This window comes from Hypomesus transpacificus, chromosome 14 (assembly GCF_021917145.1).
Source record: "Hypomesus transpacificus isolate Combined female chromosome 14, fHypTra1, whole genome shotgun sequence".
NCBI classification, from domain to species: Eukaryota; Metazoa; Chordata; class Actinopteri; order Osmeriformes; family Osmeridae; genus Hypomesus; species Hypomesus transpacificus.
In genome coordinates, this window is record NC_061073.1 from 15,584,225 (window position 1) to 15,601,273 (window position 17,049).

Below are 17,049 nucleotides of genomic sequence, written 5' to 3' on the forward strand. Positions count from 1 at the left end.
CAGTGCACTGTTCTAATGCTGCATTTCTGCTTCACAGAACATGCAATGCCAGCCAGTCACTACCTTTCACAGCTAGGACAAATATGCAGTCCCGTAGGGAGAGTAGTTTAAAACAAGCCCAACATTTTGGGTCATGTATACACATACGTGTGTGCATAAATCACACAAGTACACAGACATCCACACACACACACACACACACACACAGGCATTGTTCTCACAGTGTGCTTATAGACATTTTAATAAAAGTGCAATGTTTGTGTTTGTGCCTTTAAGAGAATTTTCCATCACTCATTGTACTAGGCTCTCTTTGAACCTCATGTGTTTGGTTGGCAGCAGCTGTTTTCCATATTCATCAGGGTGAGGGACCTCTTTCCTTCACTGTCAGTGAAGAGATTCAAGAGAAGATCCTAACCAAAACTGGAAAGGGAAAAAGTGGATTCTTTAAACTGATTAAAAAGCAGATGCATATGCACTTCGGGAAGAAATTTTCAAGGATTCAGCGAGGACTCTATACTTTATACAGAGGACAGGAACTTCTCTGAAGAACACAGGATTCGGTATGCTTAAGGTTCAAGTTTCAAGAGAATAGTGGGATCTACAGTGAGAATAGTTCAAGTCTTTTATTTGTCAGGTACACAGAACAACACAAGGTTAGACTGGGCACTGAAATTCCGCACTGAATAGTTGAGCTGGTTGATGTATTTAAAAAAAAACATGTCTCTACCTATTAGAGGAGACATCATCCCCATCTCATGCACCTCTACATGCAATATTGCTGACGTAGAAGTCCTTCAGTCTGACCTGTCCACCCCAGCACTCCCATTCTGCCCCTCGGCCACTCAGCAGCACCAGAGAGGCTTCAGGAGAATCAGCGTAACAGAGGAGCCCCGCGCCTGGCCGTTCCACGGACAAGCTCAAGGAGTGCTCGAGATGCGGGTGAAAGAGGGAAGCAAGATCCGTAACCTCTTGGGATTTGCCACAGCTCGCATGCGGGGAGACGGAGGGGATGTAGGTCGCGCCGGAGTTAGACAGGTGGTTTTCACAGGGTCAGGTATGGGAGTTACAAAGACGATCACCTGTGCTGAGATCCTGAAACGTAAACTCGGGGGATTACACCAGCTGTCTAGGGTCTACTTTAAAACGGTTGAGGAAGTCTGGGAAGACGTGGATCGTTGTGGGCCAAGGATGAGCATGCAGAAGACTGTCCCTGCCATCAGCATACTGCTTTCTAAAGATCTGATGGATCCTCAGGAGAATGGATATCAGGCACCTAAAGTACCCAAAGCACTTTTAGATAACAAGGAAAGAGAGGGCTCTCCTTTTGCTATAAAGATGACACCTTGCAGGCCCTGTTTACAGCATGTGGCAAAAAGAGTCTGTCTGGAAGACCCCTTACCTCAAACTTCCTCAGTGGGATTCAATTTATGAGGAATTGCTAATATTTATTTTGTTGTTACTGATAACTGTCATATATATGAAGTATGTAAGATGGTGATTTTTTGTATATGACTATAGGGCAGTAATATACATATTGTGTGACAAGATAATGATCAAATGTATTTTGACATAACTCTAATCCTGTGTTCTTTTATGTTATAATCTCAATCACCCAAATAAATCTGTATATGGAATTTATTTTTGTATTCTGTGTTGACTACTTGGCTTTGTAAGTTTTGTGATTCATTCACATAATTTGATCCTACTTTATAATTAATAATAGACCCAGTCTAACAATAAACTTTTATACTCCACCAAGTTACACAACTGAAGTTAAATGTACAGATTTTATAACCACATGTATGCGCATGCGCAAAGTGTACGCAAGTGGCAATCCAACATTCTGTGCTAGCAAGTTAGCCGGCCGCTAGTACCTGCTTGTTCCGCATCATGTTCAGAGCTGCCGTCCGATTCTCAGTCTCCGGTGCCCGGAGTTTAACACGGTCACGGCCATTGTATCAAGGTAAGTGTTAATTGTGTGAGTTATTTGTTCGTTTATTTTTTATTAAAAAGTTCGTGGAGTAGGTTCAAGTTTGAGCGGAAATCTGTGAGGTCTTGAGGAAATCCTAATTTGACAAGCTGAATGGCTAGCCTAGCTAACTAGCTCTAGGTAGAACAATCCAGTTTACTAGCTCATTGTTATTATGTATTGCGAGTTGAGTAGCTACAGTGGGTGAGGATAACAACAATTTATTGTGTGATATTTGATATCAGACTTGTTGTGTGCTGAAAATACGTACGTTGGTGTAGCTAAGCATGTCCTGTCCATTGCATAAATAGTTGACCAACAGTGTCCTTGCAATGACCCGCTAGTGCTAATATGCTAGGCTTTTCGCCATAGAGCTAGCTACCGTAACGTTACAAGCAATCTAAGGAGCGGTGCTAATATTCTTGTTTACATGGTGATCATCTCACAAAGCTGAAATGTTGTTAATTGCAGGTAGCTAAGAACAATATAACGGTGGTTAGTACGGTAAACAGTATTGTAATGCTAAGTTGTTTATCAGCAGTCGAAATGTACTTTTTATACAGCTACCTCTAGCTCTAACTACAGTTGTAGTACTGTAGCAGTGGATCCTGTAGTATAAACAGAGCAATGCAGTGTAGTATAAAATATTACTTATATTTAAGTAGTGTCGATGAACCCGGCTTGGTGGGTTGTGGAAGTACACACTGGCAAAGAGCCAACTAGACTCAACAACCTTTCCCAGTTTACTATCCAGCCATACCCTTGACTGTGTGTAGACGTGCAGTCAGCTCTCTGGCCGTATATATCCTAGTAAGACCCGATTTAAAATGTCAACATCATCTTTAGCTCTCCAAAAAACACATTAGCAAATATGTTTTCTTTTTTTGGAACGACCACATTAACATAACCAATGGGTCCTATTGTCTCGCCTTGCAATGCTATTGGATTCATTTGGTCTTTCAAAAAAAAAGAAAGGAACAATTAAAGAGCTAAAGGCAACGTTGTAATTTTACAACAAGGGGTCTTACAGGGATATCAAATCTGTAACCTGTTTTCTTTCTTACCCTGTAGCTCCGTTGGTCTCAAGGTGTTACTCTCATGGGAAAGTTGAGACAGATGAAGAGTTTGATGCCCGTTGGGTCACGTATTTCAATAAGACAGACATTGATGCATGGGAACTGAGGAAAGGTAAGCAGAAACATTTTCACAGATGTCACCAAAAATAATTTCCCTAGATTAGTCTGTGTGTTCTATTTCAGGTACAGTATTAAATATAGTGTGGTTTAAAAGTTCATAAAAAATACCATTACACAGTCGCAAAATGTTTTGCTTATTGGATAGGTTGTGGACACAGACGTAAATTAATCTCAAGTAATCAAGACTTCTAAGTAAAATATGTTTCTGATTTGTCTCATCTTTAACTAACATTGTTCTACAGGGATGAACACACTGATTGGGTACGACCTGGTCCCCGAACCAAAAATTATTGACGCAGCTCTGCGGGCCTGTCGAAGATTAGATGATTTGGCTAGTGCAATTCGGATTTTGGAAGCTGTGAAAGTAAGTTTGTTCACAAAATTTATTTATTGTGACAGCATTTTTCATTATTATTATTCCTATTTTAAGTAAATACCGTAAATAACCTTAGTCAGAGCATTTTCCTTACTCTTAAATTATTGTCTCACAGGACAAATCTGGCCCTCACAAAGAAATCTATCCATACCTGATTCAAGAACTGCGCCCAACTCTGGATGAGCTTGGGATTTCCACACCTGAAGAGCTTGGCATTGACAAATTATAGAAGGGTAGGTATGAATGCTCACTGCCTGTTTTGAGTTTCCAAAGACAATTACCAACCAGTCTAACCTTTTTCTGAATGTTTCTTCCAGTTTTCTGACAGCGGTTGATGTCGTTGGGACATTGGAGCTCTGTACTTGTTATTGCTTCGTTTAATCCTGTGTGTGGTATTTAATTTTTACTTTATTAAGTTCTTATGCTTGTAAACTATTGATGGACCTAATAAAGGAAATTATCTGTGTTGAAAACGTGTCTGAAAAAATCTGGTTTCCAACCATTGGTGGAGTCACATTTAATGTTTTTTAACTGTAATTATCTCAAGCATTACTTACTGTGACTGTACTGTACTTGAATGAACTGTGGTAGTACTTGTAAAACGCACTGTCTACATTCTTTTGTCAGTTGAACGAATTTAAATGGGGAAAAAAACGTGTAATTATGTCAGACCACCAGAGAGCAGAATGGAGCCTTTCATTGAAAAGTGTGTATTTGTGTCCAACCTTGCGTTGTCTTAAGAATGTATTTTCATGTTAAAATAGCCTTAAGTGATAAAGAAATCTAATCAATATTCGACAGTTAACATTTTACCTTGATGTTGGAACTGCAATATCATATGAGTAACATTTGAAGACAATAGAGTACAATTATTTGCAAATTTCCAAAATTCCATAGTAGGCCGAGGTTAAAGTTGAACTTTCTCCTAAATTGCTTTCATGGCGTAGGCCCAATAACCTTGCGCACTATTTGTTAGTTGTAAAACTTAAATGGCGCCTAATGACGAACATTAGTAACAGGTTTCTAATGATTTCACAATACTAATGTGGAGTAGGGCCTACCTATTAATCATAAGATTGCCGGTTCGACTCCTGGCCGTGCAATATGACGTTGTGTCCTTAGGCAAGGCACTTCATCCTACTAGCCTCTGGGGAATGTCCCTGTACTTAAGCCTACTGTAAGTCGCTCTGGATAAGAGCGTCTTCTAAATGTAAATGTATGAGTATCGCCGTGAATTGCACAGGGTAAGGTCAACTAAGTTTCAAGTCTGGGCGGGTCTTCGTGTAGCCTACAATTTGGGGGGTGGGGTATTCTGTAAAGATCAGGCTAGGGATGTTTGAGTTTCTATACGCTGTGGCCAGGGTAGGTGAGGCGGCTGGGCAGAGCTGTTTACTGCCCTCGCCAGTTTTAATCACCAAGGTTCTGAGGTATTTTTGGTATTGGTTATTTTTAATTTAATTAGCTGTGGAGAGATATGATCGTGTAAATAGATTTTCAACAAGCAACAGGAAGGCATTGGAAAAGGTGTGACTGGAAGTGATCTAATGATGGACAACTCAAAGCCTGAAATGGTAAGTTCGGCGTTTAACATGTGGAAGTGATCTTATCAAGTAATTGTCACTTTTCAACTATTGGCTACATTGCAATTAAACAAAATACAGCGCACCTTAAAAGTTTGTACTGGATCATTTAAAATCTTCATTGCAGCTATTGCAGATCATTTGCGACTTGTTTGTAGCCAAGTGGCCCGAGATACTTCCGACTAGCTTTGAAACAATGAGTCGTTTTAATATATTACATATCTGTTGTAATTGTTTCCAATTTTAAACACAGACCATATCCCTTTCGACCAATTTGCCGGGGTTTCAATTATAAATCAAGCTCTCAAATGAACCTAAATTTGACCTGCTCGGGCACGTGTAGGTCAACTGGATCAATTTGAAATTATTTACTGTAGTCGGCCTACCTTCTATTACTGTTTCTGCGGTTTAAATCTTTACCTGGTGGTTTGAGCACATTCAAGTAAAACGTTTTAATGCACAGTTGTATTATTATAACAAATGATACGTTATTGCCCTATTAGTAGTGTATCACGCTTTCTCTGATCCTGAAGTTACAAATAAGTTGTGGCTACGATTTGGCTCTTCTGTGCCGCCATTTTATTTCCAAGTTAACACATACAGCTGTTGCTGTCTGAGAAGGCTAGGCCTAGAGTTTACGGTAAGACTGTCTTGAGGGTCAATTTATTTATGATTTAGCTCCACCTATTTGACGTGTATATGACATAACATATGTCTTGTTAAATCTTATTCCTGCAGGACAGTTTGGGAGCAGGGTGCCATGGGAGTCCAGTTGGCGTTAGACTGGGAGCAGTGATGGAACATCTCCAGAGGCAGCAAGAAGCCAAACTGCATTTGGAACGCGAGGAGAAGCACCTTCGTCAAGCCCAGCTCGCGTTTGCCAAGCATGTGGCGGCAGCAAGAGTCTCAGGTGCCCCACTTGACTCGTCTTTCCGAGGAAAGAGCATCGACAGGACACAAACAGAGCAGCAGCAGACTGCCGATCGCTACCAGAGCAGAGCGGGTGTAGGTTATGAGAACGAAGACGACGAACAAGGCTCTGGTGGGGAAGACGATGAAGAGGATGACGACATGGATGACGAGGAGCACAGTGAGGGTGAAGATGCTTTGGCACTCAACTTAAAGAAGCCCCCACTCCAGCAAAATTCTATTTTTTCTTTTACTCCTTTTTCAACATCACTTCCCACTGATCAGCCAGCCACTTCACCTCCGATGACTTTCAAACAAGAACCCGAGGAAAAGGAGCTGTCTCCCTTGGACCAGCATTCATTCACATCACCCAATGGACTTACTGACTGGAGTTTTGATGAACAATTCAAGCAAGTAAGTTCTACAGTATTGGTGATCATTGTGACCCTGTTACTATATTGGCATACCATTGGCCTCTGTCAAATGCGCCAATCATTGAGGATGTTTTTTTTCGAACCATCTACATCCAAGAGATGTTTTTTGCCATTCTTTCAAACTAACAGGTTGGACAGACTTCTTTTAAAAATAATTATTGCATCAAATGGCTTGCAGATGCAAATGGCAATGGCAGAGATGGAAAGAAATGGAACATCATTTCCATCTCTTCCATCCCTTTCCAGAAATTGAAAACAATTCCCCCCCCCCCCCTCCGGCTATTGTATGTGATTTATATCCCACTCTCATTACATTGTTGACCTGCTCCTGTTGGGGGTGGAGGTCTTATCTCTGGCACGCTGCTCCTGAGGAGGCCTCCTGTTGTGAAGGAAGATGTGAGTCCTCTGGCAGGGAGCCAACTGCAGCTTATTTCAGCTGCAGTTCCCACCTCAGACTTTTCTTCACCTCATGTGGCTTTTCGGAGCAAGCGTTCTTGGCAGGGCTCAGCGCCGTTGGCACCGGTCCAATCCTCCCGTGTTGGGTGTGAACTCTGAAACAGCTGGTAGAGATGTAATAGGGGTGAGGGTGACGTAGAGAACTGGAGAGTGACGTTGTGTTCTAGTGTAGACTATAGCATGCTGGCTGCATGTTGTGCACGGTATGCAGATTTCAAACTTCAAACTTCACCTACTGACTCAAATTGATGGGGAGTGGTATTGCTTTAATACCCTTCTGTACAAAGGACAGCATCAAGACTGACTAACTTGGGTGTGTAATATTTTCTCTTTTATAGGTAAACAAAATGAAGTGATCTTTAATAGTTTAATACACATTGATTTAAAGTGCATGCTTTTAGTCTTAAAAGCGTAGGAAAATGTTCAACCTATACTTGTCTGACCCTTGTCTTCATGAGTTGTTATATATTTGTCTGTATGCAAGCCCAGCCTTTTTATAAGCATGGGTCTTCCTTTTTAAGTAAACCCAATTCAATTCAATCTGAAGCGTCTTGCAGCCACACTGGGCAAGGTTTCATCAATGGACACTCCATTGCCGTCTCCAGGCAACGGTTTATGGCGGCAGACCCTGGCACAGCTGCGAGTGATCAATTTACAATTTTGTAGGAGTGTGTTCTCGCAATGTGTTTTATTTCAACTGATTCGTTTTTTAGTTTGCCTGGGTAGTCGACAAGGATCACCTGTGTGGGTACAAACAATAGTAAGAGCGTTATGATAACACCAAGATGGTTTACACTTTTGCTTTCCGTTTCTCTGGGAATCTTCTTCTGATTCACTATCCAATGTTGACAACTACAAGCTATAATAGGCTCTTTAAAATCGAAAGAATTAACATGGTGTGATAATGCTGATGGTATTGAAGGATCTAAATGCATCCGATAGACGCCTGGATCGAGTCGACTTGCAGCCTTAAAACGCAGCATGGGGCCAGATACATTTTCACTCGGACAGGAGAATAGAGGCCAAATAATTCAATTTGGATTAAAGATTTGCCCCCTCCTGCGGCAGTGTCTCTGGGTCTCTGGGTGAGTTACAGGAAACTATCCGAACAAAATTAATCTTATGAGTACATCTCCCCCGCCCTGCCCTGCCCCCCCCCCCCCCCCCCCCCCTCCCCCCAAAAAAGAAAAAAACCTTAGGTACTCAATGTACGTTAAGATTTGCTTTTCTTAAGTGACTGTTATTGAGTTGGATGACCTATGATATTTGAACATTCTACTGGTTAGATGTAGAAGTAGCAATTAAGGGGGCTCTTTGTCAAGAGATCCACAGTAGGTCTCTGCCTCATCAATGGGGAGGGGGGGAGGGGTTTATTATTTTCGCTTGATGACTTGAGGGACGAGCCATGTTGATCTCCCTCCACTGTCAATAGCTGCTGGGGAGATGGGCTGCCATTATTCAAATTGCTTTGTCGAAGCAATGGGTCAACAGATGTATTCTCAGGGGCACTGTAGGGTGTTTGCAATTGATTGCAATCCGGCCAGAACAATTGAACCCAACGCCCTGAAAATACGCCGAAAAAATAGGGGTAGATTGTCCAAACGTCACCCTACCACCAATGCTGCTTGGGGTCAATGTGACAGGATTACGTAGACCACTTTTGGACCAGTTTTTCTTTTTACTAAACTATCTGCCGTTATGGCTCTCGATCAGTGCTGACCAAGACACAAAACATCCCAGTGGGCTTTTCCACACGGTTGCACAGCCTCGTGTCCCCCCCCAAGTGTCACATTCTTGGCCCTCTCAACTGTCAGATAGGATATGGACTGGGGGGGGTGGAGGAGAGATGAGTGTTGTATGAAGGAGCCTAACGAGCAGGGCCCCTTTTTATTAACCCTCGATTTCTAGCATGCTATGCCTTAGACGACCACTGGCCAACCCTCCCCAGATGTAACGCTGGAGACTTTTAGCATGTTGCCACCCCAACCCCCCCCCCCAGGCTGGTCTTCACGCTTGGGAATAGAACAGGTTTTTTCGACATCGGGGGTGGAACAAGTCCTTCGGCCCAAACTGGATGTCTTTTAATCAATCCTTGCAGCTGTATAAAGGAACACAGTCACACAGAGGTCACCCTCTGCAAATAAATGCAAGACCTCCCCCCCCTCCCCCTCCCCCTCTTTCTTTCCTAACGGCGTTCCTGATATCTTTGCAGCTGCTGGCTGATTTTGGCCAGAGGGTATAGGCCTTGAACACGATGTACCTAGCGACATGGCTGTTTCATTGAGTGTTCTTTTCCTTGGCTGTTTGTTTCTAGAAAGGTAGCGTGAGCTGGGCAGAGGAGAATGAAGAGCAGAGCCGTGCCAGAGCAGAGCCGTCCAGAGACTTCGCCAAGGTAACGGAGACGGTCACGCGACGCGTTTTTGAGGCAACAGCAGCTTAATACTGGTTGTACCAGTATTTTACCAGTGTTTACCTCCCGTGTTCACAGTTGGTTTCTACCCACAGCTCTACGAATTGGACGGTGACCCAAACCGCAAGGAGTTCCTGGATGAGTTGTTCATCTTCATGCAGAAAAGAGGTAAACATGGTGTTTTTTGTTGTTTTTTTACAGTCCCAAAACCCACTTTGGCGTGATCAACCGTCCAAGCTTAAGAAGCGGTCACCCACACTGTAGTTTCATCAGGTGGATGTCTCCAGCATGCAGAACACTATTTTCAGTTTGGGCTGTTAGAACAGTTGCCTCAAGCTTGAACGCTATAAGATTGCCAAGTGCAATTGCGCCCCCCCCGCCCCCCCAAAACCAGATTTGCTACTTGAGGACCCCTCCTTATTTGTGCGTGTGTGTGCGTCTGTGTAGGCAGTGTTGCGAGGGTGGATTAGGAGGCCCCCACTTGTCTAGCTAAGGATGATGGATGACTGTGTCTCACCCAGGGCCTCTGCTTCAAAACAGGAAGAGAGACGGGACAAGACTAGCGGCCCTTCATACACAGTTCACTACTCCTCATGTTGGGAGGGGCTAACGTTTTTTATGGCTGGTTAGCCCCTGGGAACAACAGGTGTCATAAATATCATCATGACCATTCATGGTGAATGCATCGCCCTTGTTTTCACATCATAGTGTGACGCAGACTGCAGTATTGTTTGGCCACGGTTCACCTAGAGGGTTTGTTGCTCTGTGGCGCTTCTGAATAGATGTTGTGGAGTTGCCATGGTTGACGGTAAATAGTAGACCCTGCACCTCCCCCACTCCCCAGCATTAGCAGAGACCTCCCTTCAAGATGTCAGCCTTTCCTAACCCACCCCCGAGTTGTAGACATTTCCAAATCCGAAGCCATGTGTGTTGCACAAATGTCCAAAGGAGGAAGTAATCTCTCGTCACAACAACTGTTGTTGGAGGCCCTTCCTCATAAATTGGATTTATTTCAAGGTAGGATTGGTACCATAAGCTGTCACTCCTTGAATTGACAAGCCATGCTGTGTCTAAAGCTGACCCATGCCTTGCCGTGCAGCCAATGACAGAGAGGGGGGCTGGATTAACCCCCCCGCCACCCACCCAATCTGCTTTAAGGAGCTTCATTAGAGGGGCCTATCCAAACAGATTAGAATTTTAACCCCATGTTAACCTAATATCACATTGTGCCATTTATCATGCAGGCACTAATTGTCTGCCAGCTGCTTGTTCACCTGCTATTTCACCTTCCAATCGTTTTTCAGATAACAGAGAAATATATTTTGGACCTCCATTTCCAATCAGTCAGCCATCTTTGTTATCTGGTTGCTCAGTGGCCCCTCTGACCTGCTGTCGCTGTGCTCTCCCAGGCACCCCGGTGAACCGCATCCCCATCATGGCCAAGCAGGTGCTGGACCTGTACAAGCTCTACAAGCTGGTGACGGAGAAGGGAGGCCTGGTGGAGGTCATCAACAAGAAGATCTGGAGGGAGATCACCAAGGGCCTTAACCTGCCCACCTCCATCACCAGCGCAGCCTTCACACTCCGCACACAGTCAGTTCACTTCTTATTCACCGTTTTAGTGTCGGTTATATATTCGTTTTCGAGGAGCGACCCGGTGACTGAGCAGGCAGAGCGTGTCCCTCGTGGGCTGAGGCCTCGACACGGCTGCCCAGGTTCGGGGGGGGGGGGGGGGGGGGGGAAGGAAGGAAGGAATGTCCCTGTACTTACTGTAAGTCGCTCTGGATAAGAGCGTCTGCTATATGTCGAATGTAAAAATGTATTGATTGACTTGCATGCTCTGTGACCTCCTCGGATGGTCGTGGCCCCTCTCAGTGTTGGGATGCGGGTGTTCAGGCATGCTAGAGGAAACGACATGGAGTTAACAGGGCCACCAGTCTCTCGAGAACAGACTGAGTCGGTAGTATAAAACTCCAACAGTCCTAGTTAATGCTCTCTGGACAGACCGCTGACTGCTTGTTGCTAGTGTGCGATAGATCCAAAGACAGAAATAGTGCGTGAGTGTTGGTGTCGCCACTCACAGCACGTGTGTTCATCTCCCACGTCTAAATTAAGTCTTCTTCTAGTATGGGTATGTGTAGATAGATAAGTGCGTATGTAAAAATTTGGCTGTACAGTATCTGTTCCCTCGTGGTCCATGCAGGTATATGAAGTACCTGTACCCGTTTGAGTGTGACAAGAAGGGGCTGAGCTCCCCAGGCGAGCTGCAGGCTGCCATCGACGGGAACCGGCGCGAGGGCCGGAGGGCCAGCTTCAACAGCAGCCTGTTCCACTACTCGCCATCGCAGGCCTCGGCCCCCCACTCCCTCCTCTCCTCGCCCAAGATCCACACGCACTCCTCTGGACACAACGGCCTGCACTCGTCCCCCATCCAGGCCCTGAAGAGGAGAACAGGTTTGTGGCCCGTCCTGTCGAGGACAGGAAGCGTGGGACACTCGGGGAGTGTTGCTTTCCTGTTGACGTTTGAGGTTATTATATCAAATGAGTCTGTTTTTAGGCTTGGCATGCATGGCATCTGTGATATCAGCAGTCCCCCCACAAGTGTGCGCACCGCGTGACTAAATGCGACATCGGCGTTCAGGTCGTTGCGCCCTCTGCTGTCGTAAATGCATTACGACATCCAGGACGTCCATGTGACAGCGGGGCAAGTCGTACAAGGACACCGTCCTTCATCGGATGACAGGAGTTGAATCAAAGTCCCCCTCCCTCCCTCCCCTTGTGCCTCCTCAGATGACGCGAGTGGCATGCTGCCCAGCAGGCTCCCCATGGCGCTGGGGCTTGGGCAGCAGCAGATGGCCCAGGCTGCCACCCTGGAACACCTGAGGGAGAGGCTGGAGAGGGCCGCGGGGGGCGAGGGGCCAGACAGGAAGATTGCGCGGCTGGCAGAGGAGCAGCAGCAGCGTCTGATCCAGCAGGCCTTCCAGCAGAACCTGCTGGCCATGGCCTCTCACTTCAACCCTGTGAAGCAGCCAGCAGCAACCAACAACGACCATGGTCAGTACCCTGCGATGGTGCAGCGCAATGCTGCACCTAATGGAGATGGAAACTGGAGTGGTTGTGATGCAGGTTATTAAAATTGCCCTTCCTCTTCCCGCCCCCCCCCAGAGAGCAAACAAGATCTGTCTCTGAGTATTTCCACCAACGGGGCTGCTAGCATCAGTGTGTCAGTGGAGGTGAATGGCACTCTTTACTCAGGTGGGTCATCTTTGTTCTCTCTACATGGGTTTGTTGTCCCCATGGTGACCCCCCCCCCCCCCCCCCACACTCACACACACAAACACATTTATCGATCTGCTCTCTAGGAATGCTGTATGCCCAGAAGTCCTCTGCAGCCTCGTTGGTGTCCATGACAACAGCTGGTCAGAGTGGGTTTGGCAGCATGTCGTCGACACACAGCCCGACCTCCTCCTCATCTCCCTCGTCCTCAAAGGGTCCCAACTGAGTGCATCACTTCTCTCAGCTCAGATGGATCTGTCAGAATGCATCTAACAGCTAGATACATCAGCCAAATTCTACTGTGGAAACGTATCAATTGCCTTCCCTTGCCATACACCTCCTGCTTGACGATAATATTATCCGTCGCACCCACGAGTTGCGCACAGTGGTTCATCACGTTGTGTGTTACAGGTGAAAACTATTTTTTTTTGTGTCTTTCATTTTCCTTATGTCAACTGTGAATTCAAACTGAGTTTGGTATTTGTGAATTTCTTCCTCATTAACTGTTTGTATTAGCATTAGTCATATCAAGATGGTCTGTAGACTTGATTTTAATTTCTTTATGAAAATATTTAGAATTGCAGAAATGGTAAAGGAGTCTTGTACAAATGCAGCTTTTAAGACAGTAACGCTGTATGATAGTTGGGTGGGTATCTACCTCCTCTGTGGACCAATGAATACAGAATATCACTTGTTTACATGTTCGTCTCTAGCAATAAGACAAAATCATCTGTCTTTGTAACCATTTTGTGTCCATGCATATTTATGGAAAACCCTAAAAAAAAGCCTTGGATACATTTGGCTGCAGTTCAGAAGGGGGCGAGATGTTTATAATCAATCAACTTCTTACCTCATTTACTTTTCCATGTTTTGGGAAAGGGTCTTTCTCAGGAATGTCTTAGGCCAAGATGGATTCCCTGATTACAGTGGCTGTTCATTCTGTTCCATAACACACCCACACCTTTTTGTGTTTTCAAAAAAATGTTCATTAATCTTTTGCAATGATCTGAAGAATATCAGAGGGACGTTCAACCAGGTCTACCTCACTTTCTAACAAAAGAGTTGCTTGTGTTGTAATTTAGTAGTTTAATTTCATTTTTAGATGGAGTGTTTGAATCAGTGCAGGAAGCATATGGCCTGTCCTTATTTAATACTGCTGTATGCAATCAGAGAATCAATATCCTGTACACCTCTCACACTACGCAGAATGACTTGGGAATGCTACAGCAGACAACCAAAGACCTGTTTTGTATTGTAGGAAACAAATCGTCTTTTTGATAATCACCCAATGTATTTCCTATGTGGACATTGCCTTGAGGAAATAAAATCTGATGTGAAAACCTGTATTAAAGCCTGTTTTTTTTGTTGTTGCCATCAATTCGTCAAGTGACGTGTGCATCGAACTTACAAAGCCAGATGGTGGTGCTAGCACCCTCTTCTCAGAGACTACTCTGGAAAATAGTGCATCGTTGTATTTGTCTGTCTGTGCCATTTGTAATCATTCAAATTTCTAGTGTCATTGATGTGAGAGCATTGGAATAATTTAATGGATTGATAGTGAGAGTGCACGGAGGAGAATCAGTTTGTACGTTTAACCGTGGATAGAGAAGAGTTTATCCCTGAACTCTGGTTTCTACCAGACAGATGACTGAGGACGCACTAATGTATGAGACAGCTTGTGTGTGTGGGGGGGGGGGGGGGGGGGGGTGTAAGGGTTTTCACTGTTGTGGATGTGTACCAGTGTCTGTGCTGGACGGGCATCTGGAGCACAGGAGCAGCGGGAGGTGGAGCAGCGGGAGGTGGGAGTTATCAGGAGCTGTGTCTCCGCCCACGGCCCCCCGCCTTCTCACAGAACAACCACTGATGGTGTCAGCAGGTGGAGCCCGTCTGGATAGATCTCGTAGACTCGCTAGATAGAACCTATCCTTTCCCAGTGTTCAGAGAACAGTCAAATATCTTTCTTTCAACAGACTTTTTATTATACTTTTTTTGTGTTTTGGGATGATGAGCTTAGCGAAGATGCTTTAACACTGAGGGTGCGCCCATCTGCGTCAGTAGTGAAATGAGCAGGTTGGATGCTTCCAACTACTTTGTCATGTCATCAAGACTACAACAGAATTGTGATGTTGAACGCTTTCATTGGAACACAAGCAGAGATTTGGCTTGTGTGCCCCAGTGACATCAGCACTCTGAACAAACACCGGGCAACCAAGAGACTTCTGAAGAGGAAATCTAAAGAAGAGAGAAAGGGAGTCCTCGGATTTATCAGGAAACAACAACAAAAAAGCGAAGAAAAACTGGAGAATCAAATCTGCAGAATTTAATTTTGGGTTAGTGCGGACCAAAAACGTTTTTGGTCCTTGTAAGAAAGAGAACAATACTACTCCAGATGGAATCATGGAATCTGCACTGAACCACTGAGCACTTTCAGTATGGAGTGAGCTCATCTTGTGTTCCATAGTTTCTGCTACAGGAGGGCACAACGGCAGGCACCATGCCGTACCACGACGAAGAGTACCCCGGCCAGTCTCTCTGCCAGTCTGTGGTGCTGTTTTGCTGCAAGGGGATGATCGAAGGCATCATGGTCTTACTTTTCTTCTGGCTGCTTATCCAGGTGTTGTTCACCAAACAACTAGAAGGTAAAGCCCCCTTGCATCTTCTTTTAGGTGACAGAAATAGCATAGATGTGATTCTGCTCAGTCGGGCAGTGGCAACGGCAATCCTTATCTGTGCGTCTGTTGTAAATGTTACCATTGTCCACTTTTGTACAGTTCACCTTCAAGTTCTCCTCATCGTTGGCCTGGTGGTGTTCTGCCTCTGTCTGATCCTGGGCTGTGTCCTGTGCGTGAAGATGAGTGACGGCTGCCCTCACCAAGATAAAGAGCTTGTGACAGCAGTCCTGGTTGAGCCGGTCGCCTTTCCGACGGCGACCTCCGCACTCCGGGAGCAGTACGAGGATCTGGACGGGGACGTCCAGGAGTTCCCCTCCACCTTCAGCAGCCCGATGGCTTCCAATGACAACTTCGTCAGCACGCCCTACTCCCCCCGCTCTCCAGCCTCGGAAATCAAGGAACACAACAAGTCTTACTCCCCCCTGCGGCGCCTCAGCACCCCTTGCCTCTCCTCCCCCGTCTACAGACCCATGGCCCAGGGCCGGGCCTCCTTCGGCTCCCTCCCCAGGCTCGGGATGCTGTCCAGAACGCGCAGGGCGCTGGAGCGCCGCTGCAGTGCCACGGGGCATCTCGCTCGCGACGGCTCTCCGTACAGCGAGCGCAGCAAACTCACCAGCACTTGTTCTTCCTCCATGCCTGAGGGGCCTATCCCCCTGGCTACGCTGCACTACGGGTCCAGCTACAGGCAGCCAGGCCCCAGCCTGGACTTCAGTATGGCCTTCTCTCCAGAGCATGGCACCCTCACTGTCAGTGTGCTGGGCATCTCCCGGGCCTCCCACAGGCTGGAGGAGGTGTCTGTGCTGGGTAGCCTGGCCCCTATGTGCCCCTGCCCGGTGCAAGCCGCGGTCCGGCCCAGCCTCGGCAGGGAGCCCCACACCCTGGGTCTGGTGCTGAACGTGGGCTGCGTGGAGGAGCTCCAGCGCTGCGTGCTCAGGCTGGCTGTGTACACGCGTGATCCCCCCAGCGCGAGAGGCTCCCCTCTGGGGGAACTGGAGGTGCAGTGCGGGGGAAAGGACTGGCATCCAGATCGTCCCCTGCATGTCACTAAGGAGCTTAGTCCAAACAAGTGGAAGCTTAAAAAGGTATTTGACGTGGACTGACGCATGTGTAGAGGAAAACACATTTTTTAAAATATTTCTTTTACCAAAGACAGATGGAATTTATCAGTTGAAATTGGGGTAATGTGCCGGAAAGGGGTTTTATGTAAAAAAAAATAAAAATAACACAGGGTGAGGGTTATCTTACAGAGAGAAGACAGCATCTAAATGAGTGTTTGTCATTTCATGTGTAGCATATCAAAGTGAAGGGCATGATCTTTTTAGCGATAGGGATCATAGAAACGCCTAAGCTTCCTTTACAAATGCAGCTTTTGATTCATGTGGAAAAACATTGCCCGAAATGAGATCATCGTAATTATGCCTCTCTCTCCCTCGCTTTCCGGTGAATGTGTACCCTTTGACCCCAGAGCCTGACCTCCCAGGATGCATCGACAGGCCGAAGAGGAAGCTGCACGTCACAGCCCCTCGGTCAACTCTTCATCCTGCTCCAGTACCAAACTCTAGGACACCGCATCAAGGCCATGGTGCTGAGGGCTGACAACCTCACGCATGGCTCACTATCACCAGGTATAGCTCTGGATAAGAGCGTCTGCTAAATGACGATGTAAAGGTAGGACACTGACCCAGGGCTGTCCTGCTACAGAGGATATCCATGGTGCCTACAGGTCACAGCGTGTAGGGATATTGTGCAAGCTGCGTGGGATGTCCTGAGC

General features: G+C 46.0%; 2 protein-coding genes and 1 non-coding gene across 3 annotated transcripts; all 3 read left to right on the forward strand.

Annotated features, from left to right (window-relative positions):
• Positions 1 to 1,813: 1,813 nt before the first annotated feature.
• On the forward strand, positions 1,814 to 4,014 carry LOC124476727 (cytochrome c oxidase subunit 5A, mitochondrial). The gene is made up of 5 exons (XM_047034034.1): positions 1,814 to 1,963; positions 3,041 to 3,157; positions 3,408 to 3,529; positions 3,657 to 3,774; positions 3,859 to 4,014. The coding sequence occupies exons 1-4, from the start codon at positions 1,891 to 1,893 to the stop codon at positions 3,768 to 3,770; spliced, it is 426 nt and encodes a 141-aa protein (XP_046889990.1). The 5' UTR covers positions 1,814 to 1,890; the 3' UTR covers positions 3,771 to 3,774; positions 3,859 to 4,014.
• Positions 4,015 to 4,666: 652 nt separating this feature from the next.
• On the forward strand, positions 4,667 to 13,944 carry LOC124477175 (AT-rich interactive domain-containing protein 3A-like). The gene is made up of 9 exons (XM_047034812.1): positions 4,667 to 5,112; positions 5,860 to 6,444; positions 9,235 to 9,312; positions 9,426 to 9,498; positions 10,740 to 10,923; positions 11,534 to 11,784; positions 12,121 to 12,384; positions 12,496 to 12,585; positions 12,693 to 13,944. The coding sequence occupies exons 1-9, from the start codon at positions 5,086 to 5,088 to the stop codon at positions 12,830 to 12,832; spliced, it is 1,692 nt and encodes a 563-aa protein (XP_046890768.1). The 5' UTR covers positions 4,667 to 5,085; the 3' UTR covers positions 12,833 to 13,944.
• LOC124477352 lies at positions 11,162 to 11,312 on the forward strand. The gene has a single exon (XR_006957131.1). It is a non-coding gene; the product is annotated as a small nucleolar RNA U109 (small nucleolar RNA).
• Positions 13,945 to 17,049: the final 3,105 nt, after the last annotated feature.